Source organism: Heteronotia binoei, chromosome 3 (genome assembly GCF_032191835.1).
Source record: "Heteronotia binoei isolate CCM8104 ecotype False Entrance Well chromosome 3, APGP_CSIRO_Hbin_v1, whole genome shotgun sequence".
NCBI classification, from domain to species: Eukaryota; Metazoa; Chordata; class Lepidosauria; order Squamata; family Gekkonidae; genus Heteronotia; species Heteronotia binoei.
In genome coordinates this window covers 79185134-79201137 of record NC_083225.1, presented here as the reverse complement: position 1 = coordinate 79201137, position 16004 = coordinate 79185134, and the positions used below count along the sequence as shown (strand labels likewise).

General features: G+C 45.0%; 1 protein-coding gene across 1 annotated transcript in view; it reads right to left on the bottom strand.

Moving 5' to 3' along the window:
• The window catches only part of IL1RAPL1 (interleukin 1 receptor accessory protein like 1), a 1501437-nt gene that overhangs the window by 1273454 nt on the left and 211979 nt on the right, over positions 1–16004 (bottom strand). Inside the window, exon 3 of the mRNA XM_060234094.1 lies at positions 9201–9306. Within this exon, the coding sequence (XP_060090077.1) occupies positions 9201–9282 (82 nt within the window). The 5' untranslated portion in view covers positions 9283–9306. The remainder of the gene's footprint in view (positions 1–9200; positions 9307–16004) is intronic.

Genomic DNA, 16004 nt, shown 5'->3' with positions numbered 1-16004 from the left:
TAAAACCGCTGAGCCTCACCTTCCATGTATTTTGACAGAGTTTATTTTCCCTTCATGATTCTGAGGAGAACTGAAATATAGAGGTTTATGACAGCACTCATGAGTCCATATCTATTTACTTATTTTTATTTATTAATCACCTTTGCATTAAATGACCAAATTGTATTTGTGGTGTATAACAATACAAAACAATAAACACCAAATAAACCCAACAAAATGCAAATCACCACATTTAAAAGTTCCCTAGAGAAGAAGGGTTGTTAAGACTCTGGGTTCGGAAGTTCTTGGGGAAGGAGCTCAGGGATTTTGGAGTTAAAACTTCCAATTAATGTGTTATATTTCCTCTAAAGGACCAAAGTCACAGTTTGGATGTGATCTTAGATGGTTCATTACACTGGCTTAGATTGGTTTATCAGCTGCAGCCTTTACTAGATAAGCTAGACCTGGCACAGCTCCATATGCTTTGATAAAATACAGTTTTTATTGGTCCTCCCAATGCACCAGGTGATGTGTCAAGGAAAGCAAGGTAGTAGCTGGTATCAAGAATTCATTCCAAGGTCAGAATGCCAGAGAATTGGGAGTCCAGTCCAGTCTAATAGTCAGAATCAAATAGCCAAGTCAACACAAGTCCAGGGTCAGAAGTCCAAAAGAGCTGGAGGTTCAATCCAGTCCAGGGTCATGGTAGTCAATGTGCAGTAGTATCAGAGCGGCTGGCTCAGTACCAAATACACTAGTTGCATCCACAGGCTTCCTACCTCTCCTGGCTGCTATTATAGCCAACACTAATGAGCTAGCTGTCTGACCAATTTACTCAGCATCCACTCCACAATCACTCTCACTTGACAGCTGCTGAAGGGCCATAAGCTGTTCACTCCTTCCCCAGCCTGAAGCTCCCTATGCCTTTTAGCTCGGGATTGCCTGGAGGAGTCGGGAGAGCTGAGATGATCTTTTGCTATCTGGCAAATTGCTTCTGAGGTCTTGGGCATTGGCTCAGTTGCAGCTGTAGTCATTTGATCTTCTAGCATAATTTCTTGTGGTTCTGTGCCAGCTGCAGGTGTTTGTATTGATCTGCTGGTAGTTCTCTTGTTCTATTAATGGCTGAAAACTGACAGGCAGCTCTTTGTCCAAGATAGAGCTAACAGACTCAGCAGACACAGGCTGCAACTCAAGCTGATGTGACACATATTGTTGATGGGATTGCCTTTTAATATGATGTTTCAACAGGTTCAAAAATACACAGGCTATGGTACTTACTGGAGAAGGCTACAGCAAACATATTACTTCCATTTTATGTACATGTTAGATTTGGTCTTTGCGGCTGGGGTTTTGGTGGACAATATTACCGCTGAGGCAGTGCCATGGTCGGACCACTTCGCCCTTAAGGCTCGAGTGGATGTTCCACCCCAAGCCCGTTTAGGCGGTGAACTTATTTTGGCTTGCCAATGGAGCCTGATGGACCCTGAGTTGTTCCAAATGGCTCTATGGGATCCCTGGCCCCCTGGCGATTCTCTCGATGACCTGGTGGAGTCTTGGCAGGGTCAGCTCTCCAGAGCCATCGATGAGATCACTCCTCAGCACCCTCTGCGCCCTCATGTTAAACTGGCTCCGTGGTATACCCCGGAATTACGGCAGCTGAAATGAGGGCTCAGATGGTTAGAGAGGCGTGCTTGAGACAAAGCGACTAGAACATCTTATAGAGAGTTTATGAGGTCCTATGAGATGGCAGTCACAAAGAAGACCTGCTTTGCAGCCAAGATTGCGTCTGCAAGTTCGTGCCCAGAACAATTGTTTAAGACAATTCAAAATCTTACAACACTGCCACCGGGGCGGGGGGGGGGGGGGAGAAGCAATTTCAAAGAACAAAAAAAAAATCAAGATAAAACTATCAATGCCAACAGGTCATTAAAAATGCACCAAAGTGAAATATTCTACTACATGCCACCAGATTAAGAACATAAGAGAAGCCATGTTGGATCAGGCCAATGGCCCATCCAGCCCAACATTCTGTCACACAGTGGCCAAAAAACCAGGTGTCATCAGTAGGCTTCCCAACTCCCCCGCTCTGGCGGGGGACCCCCGATATGGAAGCCTCCTCCCCCGCCCTCCCAAAATTCGGAAGCGGGGGGGGGGAATGGCGCCATTTTGGTGCCACTCGCTCTTGGGGCATTTGGAGGCAGAGCGGCCTTTTGCAAATCGCAATGACAAAAAAAAAAAGTGCCAGGGAGGCCTTGCGAAGAACAACCCACCCCCGCCTGGCACCCCTTTTGGAACAGCCTTGAGCCTTTCCGCTTCCTTTCCTTCCCTTCCCCGCTCTGCGATTCCTCTCCCCACCTTTAGAAAGAACTACAACTCCCAGCATGCCTAGCGCGGCAGCTTTCCAGGCTTGTAGTTCTCTGGGCCGCTCGCCTCCCGTTGGCTTGTGGGGATGAGCTCCAGACGGGGAGCTATGCTTCCCGCCATGCCCCGCAACAGGACCCGGGCTTCTGTGAGTTGTCTTCGTTCCCACACGGGGAACAGCTGAGGGAGAAGCGGAAAATGGCTGCAGGCGGCGGGGCGGCTGATGCGGGGCGGGGGCGAAGGCGAGCGAGCTGGGAGGAGACGGCAGGTAAGAGAGACCCCCCCCATCCAGTAGGGAAGGGGCAGTGGGGCTGGATCTCGCCCCCCAGTTGCAAAAGGGGAGAGAGAGAGGGAGGCTTGGGAATGCCAGAGGGCGAACGGGGATGGTGCATGTTGCTGCGCTTCTCCCGTGCCCCAGAGGACGACGCGTGAAAAAAGCACGTAGGAAGAGTTCAGGGTCTCCAACGGCCCGCCCAAAGCCGGTACACCTGAGCGTGGAGGTGCTACTGCTGATTGGGTTGCCAATCCCCAGGTGTTTAATTATGCTTGTCACAGCCTTGATCTTGGCTCCATCCCTAATGTCTCCTGGCTCCACCCCCAAAGTCTCCTGGCTCCACCCCCAAAGTCCCCAGATATTTCTTGAATTGGACTTGGCAACCCTAGTCATCAGGAGGTCCACCAGTGGGGCCAGGACACTAGAAGCCCTCCCACTGTTGCCCCCTCCCAGCACCAAGAATACAGAGCATCACTGTCCCAAACAGAGAGTACCATCTATACCTTGTGGCTAATAGCTGCTGATGGATTTCTGCTCCATACGTTTATCCAATCACTTCTTGAAGCTGTCTATGCTTATAGCTCCTCCTGCAGCAGTGAATTCCATGTGTTTATCACTCTTTGGGTGAAGAAGTACTTCCTTTTATCTGTTCTAACCTGACTGCTCAGCAATTTTATTGAATGCCCACGAGTTCTTGTATTGTGAGAAGGGGGGGGGGGGTACTTCTTTCTCTACCTTTTCTATCCCATGCATTATCTTGTAAATCTGTATTATGTCACCCCTCAGTCAACATTTCTCCAGGCTAAAGAGCCCCAATGTCAAGACAGTGTGCGTTTGCAACAAAAAAGGCCAATGCCATGCTGGGAATTATTAGGAAGGGAATTGAAAACAAATCAGCCAGTATCATAATGCCCCTGTATAAATCGATGGTGAGGTCTCATTTGGAGTACTGTGTGCAGTTCTGGTTGCCGCAGCTCAAAAAGGATATTATAGCATTGGAGAAAGTCCAGAAAAGGGCAACTAGAATGATTAAAGGGCTGGAACGCTTTCCCTATGAAGAAAGGTTGAAATGCTTGGGGCTCTTTAGCTTGGAGAAACGTCGACTGAGGGGTGACATGATAGAGGTTTACAAGATAATGCATGGGATGGAAAAAGTAGAGAAATAAGTACTTTTCTCCCTTTCTCACAATACAAGAACTCGTGGGCATTCGATGGAATTGCTGAGCACACAGGTTAAAACGGATAAAAGGAAGTACTTCTTCACCCAAAGGGTGATTAACATGTGGAATTCACTGCCACGGGAGGTGGTGGCGGCCACAAGCATAGCCACCTTCAAGAGGGGGGTTAGATAAAAATATGGAGCAGAGGTCCATCAGTGGCTATTAGCCACAGTATGTATATGTGTATATATATTTATATATAATTTTTTTTTTGGCCACTGTGTTTCACAGAGTGTTGGACTGGATGGGCCATTGGCCTGATCTAACATGGCTTCTCTTATGTTCTTAAGCATATTAACCTTTCTTCATAGGGCAAGTGGTCCAATCCTTTAATCCAGGTGTGTTAAACATGAAGCCCGGAGCCCAAATCAGACCCCTGGAGGGCTTCTATCAGGCCCCTGAGCAACTGGCTCTTGTTTGCTTCCTTCTTTCTCTCTCTTGCTTCTTTCTGCATCTCAGCTTGCTTTGCCAGGCTTGCTCAATCGCATATGAGCTAAAGAGCTGAACCTTGATTTTTCCATTCGTTGAGGCTCCTCTCCCTCCTGGTCCCCTGGGGAGGGAGGGAAAGAGCCAGAGTTTCCTTTGCCCAGTCCCCTGAATGCCATGCAAGAAATGTAAACAAAGCACCTTTAAGACCAGCAAGTGCTAATGTTTTAAGCTTGTTTTAAGGTTTTATTTTTTTAAAAAAAAATTTTTAATCATGTTTGTGTCCTTTAAAAAGTTTATATCTCTGTTACCTAATCTTAAATAAGTATACACATGGCCCGGCCCGACATGGCCCAGCCCAGCCCAACAAGGTCTCATTTATGTCAGATCCGGCCCTCATAACAAATGAGTTTGACACCCCTGCTTTAATCATTCCAGTTGCCCTTTTCTGCACTGTTTCCAATGCTATATATATATATATATATATATATATTTGAGGTGTGGTGACCAGAATTGAACACAGTATTCCAAATGAGGCCGCACCATTGATTTATGGGGGCATTATGATACTTGCTGATTTGTTTTTAATTCCCTTCCTAATAATTCCCAGCATAGCATTGGCCTTTTTTATTGCAGTCCCACACTTTCTCAACATTTTCAGTGAGTTTTCTACCAAGACTTCAAGATCTCTCTCTTGGTCAGTCTCTGCCACCTCGGACCTCATCAACGTGTATTTATAGTTAGGATTTTTGTACTCAATGTGCATTGCTTTGCACTTGACCATGTTGAACCTCTTTTGCCATGTTTACACCCACTCGCCCAGCCTCGACCGATCCCTTTGCAGTGTCTCACAATCCTTCCTTGTTCTCACCACCCTGAACAATTTAGCATCATCGACAAACTTAGCCACTTCCCTGCTTACTCGCAACTTCAAATTGTTAATAAGCAAGTTAAAAAGCACCAGACCCAGTACTGAGCCCTGTGGTACCCCACTGCTTACCACCTTCCAATGTGAAAATTGCCAATTTATACTCACTCTGTTTCCTATTAAGTAGCCAATTTTTGATCCACAAAAATGGATCATGCCTATTGAGCTTACTTAGGAGCTTTTGATGAGGAACTTTATCAAAAGTTTTCTGGAAGTCAAGATACACAATATCTATTGGGTCCCCTTTGTCCACATGTTTGTTCACTCCCTCAAAGAACTCTAATAGGTTAGTGAGACAAGATCTTCCCTTACAGAACCCATGCTGAGTCTTCCTCAACAGCTTTTGTTCATCAATGTGCTTACTAATTCTCTTTTTAATAATGATTTCCTCTAACTTCCCTGATATTGACATTAGACTGACTGGCCTGTAATTTCCTGGATCTCCTCTGGAACCCTGGAATGGGGGTGACATTAGTTACCTTCCAGTCCTCAGGAATGGAGGCAGATTGTTCCTGGCAGGCCTTTGGCTAATCATTTTATTTCAGCAGCTATTGGTCTGCCAGATATGTTTTCTCTGGAATATTTCTAGGTACAGGGAGAAGGTTAAGATCTTAACAGTTGTAATCTGTTTTAGTGATGAACTTTGTGGTTCAGGTGTATGGTTTTTTAAAAACAATGTTGTGAGGCATCTCAAGCCCCACGTTGTAGAAGTGGGGTGAGATATAAATCTAATAAATAAATAAATAGTATTTAACAGCCATATTTTAAGAGCCTGGTGGAAGGTCTTTACCTATAAAAATGGATTGGCTTAAAAGTCACAGGGGCTTCCCCTAGTAGGCCCAAGGCCCTTCTCCAGGCTTGTCCATCCAGTGATGACAAGGGTCCATGCTTGGAGGCAGCAGCAGGCTCGACCATGTGAGGAAGAACACACCCTGTTGGAGGCCTGCCTAGCCAGGAGAGGCAGTGTGTTGTCTGTGGGACTCTGCACCCACTCTGAGACCCAAACAACCCAGGGGAGGTGGCACCTATCTCTCCTGAGGCCTGTGTGACCCAGGGGAGATGGCATACAAGGTCTGCACAGGGGGAAGGCCACCTGAGCCCCATATAGCACCTTGAAAGAGTTGGCTCTGCAGGAAGGCCGCTTCTGCCTGCCTCTCTTGGCATGGGAGGGCTGGTTGAGCTGAATATATATAATTGTGTCCCCAATTTTTTTAAAAAAACTTAATGACTTAAATCCATATTTAGCAAAACTTTCTTATATTCCCTGCAAAGGCAAATCCAAAATCATTGCGATGGTGAACCTGGTTTCAAAAACACATGAACTGAAAAAGCACTGAAGTAAAGTCCGAAACTGAAACTGGTTTGGAATTCTTTTTCCTAGTTCTCTGGCTTCCGTAAGAATGACCACTAATTTAATTGTTTGGAATGATTATCAGTTTCTAATTTATATTCTCCTTCATTTTTCTCACAAGTTAAACACTGTACAATAGTGATAGAAATGACTTTTGACACAAAAAGATCTTTCAAAAGCTTTTACAAAATTTAAATACTTTTTTTGAGTAAGAAGCAGAAACTGAGGGAATTAGAAATCCAAGAGTGGAAAAAGACAATAAGGCACCATAATATAAACAATGAAATTGTAAAAAAAAAGAAAAGAAAAGAAAGAAATCTTCTCTTTAGACAGACAACTTAAGGAAAATGAGACATACCATTTTATCAAAAACTGTTCACATGGTCTGCACAGGGATGCTGGGGAGTTTGATCAGACAAATAAGGCATGTCATAGATATTTTGTATAATAACCTAAAATAAGTTTAGCACTGGAACATTATTTTGCAGTTAAAGTTATTTTGCAACATCTTCTTAGTGCAGGTTATTCAACAGATGGAAATGCAATCAAATATTACCCTAATCCAACTCTGTATTATTAACTCAAAGAAAAGCTGAAATCCATTCCAAGACAACACTTTTCTGTCACAAGGATGTGGTTAAGTATACCAGTTCCTGTGGCCTCCAGTAAATTAAATTGTTATCAGCATCATGAACACCTTTGGTAAGAAAAAGAATCAACAGCTGTAATTGCTATCAGAAAGAGCACTGCACTATCCTTTGGGAGCTCAATGACAATTCAAGCACACAGTCTTCAAACCAAACACTTGTCTAATCAACCATGGAGGGAACCCGATTACCTGCTTTATAGCATTTAACTTAACATACACTTGTCATATAGTACACTGTCTATAACTATTGCTCAGCTAAAATGGGAGGCATTTTTCAGAAATATTATTTTTCAATTTTTTTTCACAGTTCTTTGCAAAATGAAGAGGGAATGTTTCCCTATAACTAGGATGAAGAGGGAATGTTTCCCCATTACCAAGGCAACAATGTCAATGCTCTCTGACAATATTGAGTAGCTGTGAGTGACATGGTGTATTAAGTTATCAGTATCTTCACTCTCCCAATATTAGCCATGTGACTAGAAATAAACTCCAGTAAAAGTCTTGCCATGGAGGCAATTTAACTGCCATTGCAAAAGGGGAATATTAAGAAAGGAAGCTATCGTGGTGTGGCCTAAGCAATGGACTATATTCCTCCTTCCCCTCATCGTGAAAATGTGAGAATTCGGCCCCACTCCGGCCACGCCGCAACGCGGCTGCGCGCCATGGGGCCGTCTTTTGCAGCCCCGACAGGAGAGAGAGCAGCTTCCCGGGCATCCGGGGACTTTACTGGGGGGCGGGGGCAAAGGCTTAAGTAGCCTCTGCCCCGGGCGTCTCCACGCAGTTCCGTGGAGTCGTTGGCCCGCCCGCCCGCCCTGCAGCAGTACAGGTTTGTTACTGGTCGCCTTATTAGGGGCCAGGTAGGAATTTTTTCACATCACCTAATTGGCCTGGGGTGGTGTGTTTTTCGCCTACCTTGTACTGCCAGCAGCGGTGTGGTTTTGGTTAGGTAGCTAATTTGGTCACTTTGCAGAATTTAATTTACTGCACCGGCATTCAGACCTTGCCGGTGAACACCCAGGCCTTGGCACCTGTTTTGTGCGTGCGATCCGTATGATAGGCAGATGGGCTTGACGGCTCAATGCATTGGAATACGGATCGGGTTCATGCATCCCTTTCCGCCCCCTTCTGGTGAGGGGGGCCAGGCCAGGGATGGCATTTTTGGTCTGCCGCCTGGATCACAGCCGCATGAGGATGGCTAGGACCAGGGGTTGGGTGTCTTGCCCTTGCAGGACTTGGCAGGGTCAGGGGTGACCCCAGGGCTCGTCCTCTCTGTTCACCTTGTCTCGTTAATGTTAATGTTAATAAAGTGGCCCGTTTCCCCAACTACAGTTGTCTGCCTCTTTATTCCGTCTGGAGGTGCAATGATGAAGGGAAGGAGGAATACAGTCCATTGCTTAGGCATTATGAAAACAAGATTTTGCTTGCCACTGATGGCATCCTCTATAGCCTGTTCTGATCGGTGACATGATACCATAACATCATCATGTTCAGTATATGATACAGAATTTACTAGGATAATCCAAAGAAGAGCAGAAACCCCCAAATTGGCACAGAAACAGCGGCACATCAAAAATGTAAACAGATGCATTAAAAAGGAAACAAAATGCAGGAGGTTATTAAAGGGGTTTTGTATCTCTCAAAAACCTACTTCACTCCTTGAAAATTCAGGAATACAACAATTCAGTGCAACTTGTTATAATACTATTTTTGCATCACAACCATAACTCCTAACTACCTTTCCCCCCTTGCCAACACATTAAAACACCAGAAATCCCAGTCACACTTCTCTTCACTAATATGGACACTATGTACCTCTATAGAATCATAGTTGTAAGTGCCTATATAAACAACAGGAACAGCCCATTCATGATAGAATTTTTTTTAAACATCTCTGTCCAGAAAGAAATACCACAAGTTCTTACAACATATTTTTGGATCCAAAATCATGCTTTCTGTAGAAACTGGAAACTGCATTTTCATGACTAATAGGAAAAACCAGAAAAAAATCATTTTACCTGAACCCCGTTTGGTCACAACCTTCAGACTCTGAACGAGAGTAGCATACAAAAGGATTAAGTGAGGAATAGGAGCTTTCATCTTCCAGTTGTCCAAGGCTGTTCCCTAAAGCACAAGGAGACAGATATCTTGAAACATTGGTTTGAATTTAACTGCAATATAATTGTAGAACTTACAGGTTGGCAGAATTATGTTAGCTCTCCTGCCATGCTGCCATGGTAGTATCTTACTCAGTTTTCAGTAAATTCCAAAAGAATGGAATTTAATGTTATCCAGCAATCAGCAATTACATGAGTTAACGGTTGTAAATTTAAATCCCATTTTATATACATATATATAAATATATATAAATTGCATGGATTGGCAAACTTTCTATAATATTGAAATTAAACTTTTCTAGTCTGAGATTTTTAGCCTTCAAAACATCATCAATTTGAGACCTCCTGGCAGCAAAATACTGATTTAGTTTTATGTTGTGCCTCCCATTTGAAAAATAATACATTCAGTTTGGCAAGGTCCCCCCATTTATGAGCCAGTCCCTATTCCTTCCTGGACATTTAAAACAAAGAGTTTCTATCATAGATTACATTGTTTGATGGATCGCAGTCCCAAAATAAAAGAAAATAATCCTCCTATGATTGCCACTTAAAGACACTGGTGAGATACCGCCCTGGAACCCAACGTTGTGAGGACCCCATCTCTGTCTTCAGTCAAGCCCCTCTTGGGCCCTTACTGCCATTCCATTTCCCTCACTTTCTCTGTGCATCACCATTCTGCATTCCCCTGCACATTCCAATAATGCTTTGTTTTTCTTTCTACATTGATTCTCCCCCATAAAATCTGAGCCCACTTTCAGACTGCTTACCCCCCAGGTCTTCTAAGAGTCCTTTTGTGATGATGTAGATCTTTAGTTCACTTCCAAGCCAAAGGTAATTTAAAAGCATACACATTTTCTCAGACTTTTCCTCCCCCCTTCCCTTAAAGGCCAGTTGGTTTCTCCTTACTGGTCAGTTTTGCATTAGGCATGCCTTTTGAAATAAGAGATGAGGAAAATAATTGCCTTTGTCTGCCTCATTTGCAAGAATGGCCAGTTAGCTCAGCTGGTTAAGATGCAGTGCTAGTCACTGCAAAGTTGTTGGTTTGATTCCCCATTTGGGCAATTTTGTGGGGGGTTTTGGGGGGGAGGGGGGAAATTTTCCTTTAAATTGACTCTGACCACAAACATTTTGAATGTGTGGATAATGCTGTGGAACCTGCTCTGGGACAGCAGCAGCCTGGTTTGTTTTTTAAAGTCTGGTCCATCCCAACATCTGGTTTTCCCCTTTTGTCATCTGCTTTCCAAAAAACATGGGGGGGGAGAGCTCAGGCTGCAAAGCATTGACATCTCCACCTCCCTCCCTTGTGAACCACCTCCACCAAGCTGCCTCTCTGGCCAAGGGTTTGGCATCTCTACTCACTATACTTTTAAAAAGCACTTCCTAACAATGATTTTTCCCCCTCCAACAATCATGGATTGGTATTAAACTCTTTGACTACTGATAAAGGAGGGGAGAAGAATCTTTAGAATTCCTTGGACTGCAAAAAGATCAAATCAGTCAGTCCTAAGGGAAATCAACCCAGACTGTTCCCTGGAAAGTCAGATGCTGGAGCTGAAGCTCAAATACTTTGGCCACCAAATGAGAAGGGAGCACTCAATGGAGAAGATCCTGATGCTGGGAAAGACATAAGGCAAAAGAAGAAGGGGACGGCAAAGATGAGGTGGATGGACAGCGTTACTGATGTAACTAACAAATTTGAGCAGACTTCAGAGGATGGTAGAAGACAGGAGGGCCTGGCGTGACTTTGTCCATGGGGTCGCAAAGAGTCGGACTTGACTGTGCAACTGAACAACAACAAAAGGAGGGGGGGATGCTAATGGCAGCCCCACAGAAAATTTAGCTGGAAGACTCCTATTTTAAAAGACATGCTCAGTGAGATACTGACAAATCAGGAGAGACTAACCTTACAACACTATCCCAGTTTTCTCATTTGTATGCATTATATATACTCCTCGTACCCGATAGAAATTGTATAGAGAGAAAAAGGTGCAAAGTGCAGGCACAGAGTTCGAAATAAACCTCAATCGACTTGACTTCAGTGAAAATCAAGTAAATTGTGTGTGAAGAAAGGGCCTTGGATAGAAAAGTCTCCTTTATTTTGAACTTAGTTTGTTTAATTGGCAGCCCCTTTTAGAGTCTAAGTGGCAGGGGGTCTGAAATGTAGGGAGTCTCATAAAGGCACCTGGATTCAGCCTAGACACTGGAAATCTGAAGAAAGAAGAGGAAGGGTGTGCTGGAATTAGAAAATGATTAAATGCAATCTCCTCCTCATTCTCAAGAACAACAACAAACACCCTTCAGTGCTAAGGACCTGGAAGGGTCTGCCCAGCTCCAAAGTATGCCTAATATAATCAAGGGATATTTCATCAAGACAATGTGACATTTCCAGCTATAGACAGCTGAGCAACCCTTAAGTATCATTAATCCATTCCAGCTATTGATAAAGGCAGCTTAACATCTGATCCACCCAGGATGGGCCATCAAGAAGACATTTAACTCCATCATTCACAGCTGGTTCTTTTTCAGTATGCTAAAATCACCTAGAGATCGCCCACCTTGGAATGTCACGTGTTTACCTACTAATCTTCCTGCCAGATATTGACAGCAGTTACCTACAAACTGTCCATTCAAATTCAAGCTTCATATCTTGAACCAACCATGATTCTCAGGGCCAGATCTAGAAGGAGAGCAGAGGGGGCACTTGCCCCAGGCACCACCACAGGGCCCCCCCCAAATTGGGTATGATGTCCATTCTATTCCATGGGCCCATAAGATAGAACGGCCCACAAGGGGGCATTCAAAAAACATGTAGATTCGGTCCTGATGATCCTGGGAAAGTGAGTTCCTACACATACCTATGGAACTCTTCCTCATAAAAAGATCAACCCAATTCAGTGGAAAGTGTGCCTGGTTCCCTGAACTAGGGTTGTCAATCCCCAGGTGAGGGCAGGGGATCCCCTGGTTTGGAGGCCTTCCCCCCACTTCAGGGTAATCAGAAATACGGGGGGGATGTCTGCTGGACACTCCATTTCCCCTATGTAGACCGATTCCCATAAGGTATAATGGAGAATTTATCCATGGGTATCTGGGGCTTGGGGGAGCTGTTTTTTGAAGTAGAGGCACCAAATTTGCAGCATAGCATCAAGCACCTCTCCCCAAAATACCCTCCAAGTTTCAAAAGGATTGGACCACGGGGTTCAATTCTAGGAGTTCCCAAAGAAGGTGCCCCTATCCTTCATTATTTCCAATGGAGGGAAGGCATTTAAAATATATGCAGTCCCTTTAAATGTGATGTCCCGAACTCCCTCTAGAATTCAATTATGCTTGTTACACCCTTGCTCCTGGTTCCACCCCCAATGTCTCCTGGGTGCACCCCAAATTCTCCTGGCTCCACCCCCAAAGTCCCCAGATGTTTCTTGAATTGGACATGGCAAGCCTAACCTGAATACCCCTGGCTACTGTTTCATGGACTAAGTTTTTTCCACCTTAATGCTCTGTTCCTTGGACTTCCACCAGACCTCAAAAGCTGAATTTAAGGTTGTACGGCCCTTCCTAAAACTTTACAATTTCCTCTCTTCTACCTTTCATATGTGCACCCTTTTGCTGGTTTGTGTGTGTGTGTGTTTCAGTTCTCACATGTTTAGAACAGGCCCTTTACATTTTTATTTTAAATATTATTTTGTATACAATAAAACTGCATACCATCACTATCTTCTTTCTATATATAATTTTATTTTGGGGTACCTCTACCAAGATCCATCTTGGTATACAGAGGATGCAAGGTCTCACATTATTCCTTTCTGGAATCTAGAGTTGCCAAGTCCAATTCAAGAAATATCTGGGGACTCTGGGGGTGGAGCCAGGAGACATTGGGGTGGAGCCAAGATCAAGGCTGTGACAAGCATAATTGAACTCCAAAGGCAGTTCTGGCCATCACATTTAAAGGGACGGCACCTTTTCAATGCCTTCCTTCCACAGGAAATAATGGATAGGTGCACCTTCTTTTGGGGCTCATAGAATTGGACCCCCTGGTCCAATCTTTTTGAAACTTGGGGGATACTTTGGGGAGAGGCACTAGATGCTGTACTGAAAATTTGGTGTCTCTACCTCAAAAAACAGCCCCCACAGAGCCCCAGATACCCGCGGATCAATTCTCCATGATTTTCTATGGGAATAAATCTCCATAGGGAATAACAGAGTTCCCAGCAGACATTTCCCTCCCGTCCCCCCGTTTTCTGATGACCCTGAAGCGAAGGGAGGGCTTCCAAACCGGGGGATCCCCTGCCCCCACCTGGGATTGGCAACCCTAGTCTGGGAGCCATCCCTTTGTCAGCTTAAAGTGCCGGTCTGGACCCAGCCAGAGCTATGCTTCCTTTTACTTATTTTCTTTTGTTCATTTTTCAAACATATCCATGGGACAATGAGGGCCACCTTGCTTTTCAGTAGCAGGGATACTAAAGATCACATATCAGTTCATTTCAAGAAGAGGAGAAACATACTGCTTATACCTCTCTTAATACTGCATTGACTTAGTGTTGAATATTTACTAATACAAGAACACGGATATAAACAACACTGTTGCTCATTTTATTAAATGCTGGATTTTATATGCTGCAAAATGGAGAATGGCATTTTCCCTTCTTCTTTCCAAAAGGTGAAGGGAAACCAGCTTTACCCAGTAACAGCTAATTTAGTTTAGTTTACATCCATGAGATGCAGTACAGGCCTTAACAACGTGGCTCCAAACATCTTTTCCCCCTCTGTCTCTCTTTTCTTTTTAATATCCAGACTGATGAAGAGTTCTGGACAATGTGGAAATGTGCACATTATTTTGTAATATTATGATTGGTCCTAACAAGGTATATTACTCAACATTTGTTCAGGAATTTACAACATCCCATTAAGTAGGGTTGCCAAGTCCAACCCTAGAAATATCTGGGGACTTTGGGGGTGGAGCCAGGAGACTTTCGGGGTGGAGCCAGGAGACACTGGGGTGGAGCTAGGGGGGAGGGGGGGAAACGGTGCCAGGGAGCGTGGCGAGCCACCCTGCAGCTGCCGCCTCTTCTCCGCTCACCGTGGCTGCTCCTCCAAGATGGGCTCAGCCTGAGCCCATCTCAGAGAAGCAGCCACGGTGAGCGGAGAAGAGGCGGCAGCGGCATGGCGAGTGGAGAAGAGGCGGCAGCGGCGTGGCAGCCTCGCCCGCTCCTCCTCTGGGGTGGAAGTGGAGGGGGGTGGAGGCGGGCTGGGGGCGTGGCAAGCCACGAGTCCGGGTCCTAGAAGGGCCCGGATTCGCGGCTCGCCATGCTCCTGGCCTGCCTCGCCCTCCCCTTCTCTGGTTTTGCCTGCACTGCTCTTGGCTGCTCCTCCCAGATGGGCTCAGCCTGGGCCCATCTCGGAGGAGCAGCTGTGGTGGGCGGGGAGGGGGCGGCAGCGCCGCAGTGGCCTCGCCGGCTCCAGGATCGGACGGCTCGGCATGCTCCCCGGCGCCGTTTCCCCCTCCCCCCGCTTCCGTTTTTTGGGGGAGCGGGGGAAGAGGGTGGAAATCCTGGGGTCCCCCACCAGGGCGGGAGGGTTGGGAAGCCTACTGGAATCCCTTTAAAGTTAATTTCCACTTCTCTGGGTCCAGTTTGGGAAATAAAGTGCTCAGTTTGTTTCTGAGAACCCAACAATACTCACTTCTAGGCTCTGTTATCCTTATCCAAACACTTATCTAAGTGCTAAACTCAAGGCTCAGAGAGCAGAGTAGCATTGCCAACCTATAAATGGGAGTAGGATTACCAAACTCTTATCTAAGTGCTAAACTCAAGGCTCAGAGAGCAGAGTAGCATTGCCAACCTATAAATGGGAGTAGGATTACCAAACTCCAAGAGGGCCCTGGAGCTCTCCCAGAATTTAAATTGCTCTCCAGATCAAAGATATCACTTCCACTGCTCTGTGGCATTATACACCGCTCCACAAACCTTCCCCACCCCAGTCTCCATCTCTAAAATCCAAGAATTTTGCAGCCCAGAGCTGGCAACCCCTAAGGTTCTCCTGAAATTATAGCTCATCTCCAAAAATCAGTATTCCCAGGAGAAATGCAAGTTTCAGAGTATGGACTCCATTTCTTCACATCTTTGTCATGCTCCCTCCTCTCCTCAAAGTATGCTCTCCCTTGACAGTGCTGTCAAGTCTCTAGGAGTTTCCCAAGCCACAGTCAGTAACCCTAGCTCAGATACAGTATGTCACAGAAGTGAGTACACCCCCTCACATTTTGTAAATATTTAAGTATATCATTTCATGTGACAACGCTGAAGAAATGACACTTGACTACAATGTAAAGTAGTGAGTCTACAGCTTGTATAACAGTGTAAATGTGCTGTCCCCTCAAAATTACGCAACACACAGCCATTAATGTCTAAACTGCTGGCAACAAAAGTGAGTACACCCCTAAGTGATAATGTCCAAATGGGGCCCAAAGTGTCAATATTTTGTGTGACATACTGTATATGCACTCCTGAGTTTAGGGGAGCAAACAAGACACTTACAGAACCATCTCTAAGTGCCAAGACTTAATCTGCCTCCAAGTTCCTTAGACTGCAATTATTCCTAAAATATAAATCTATAAAATTGTACAACTATCATTAAAAATTTAGAACTGCTCACAATAGAATTCATTACATTTTTATTCCATCTCCTCACAACCATGCAAACTGAGAGAGACTG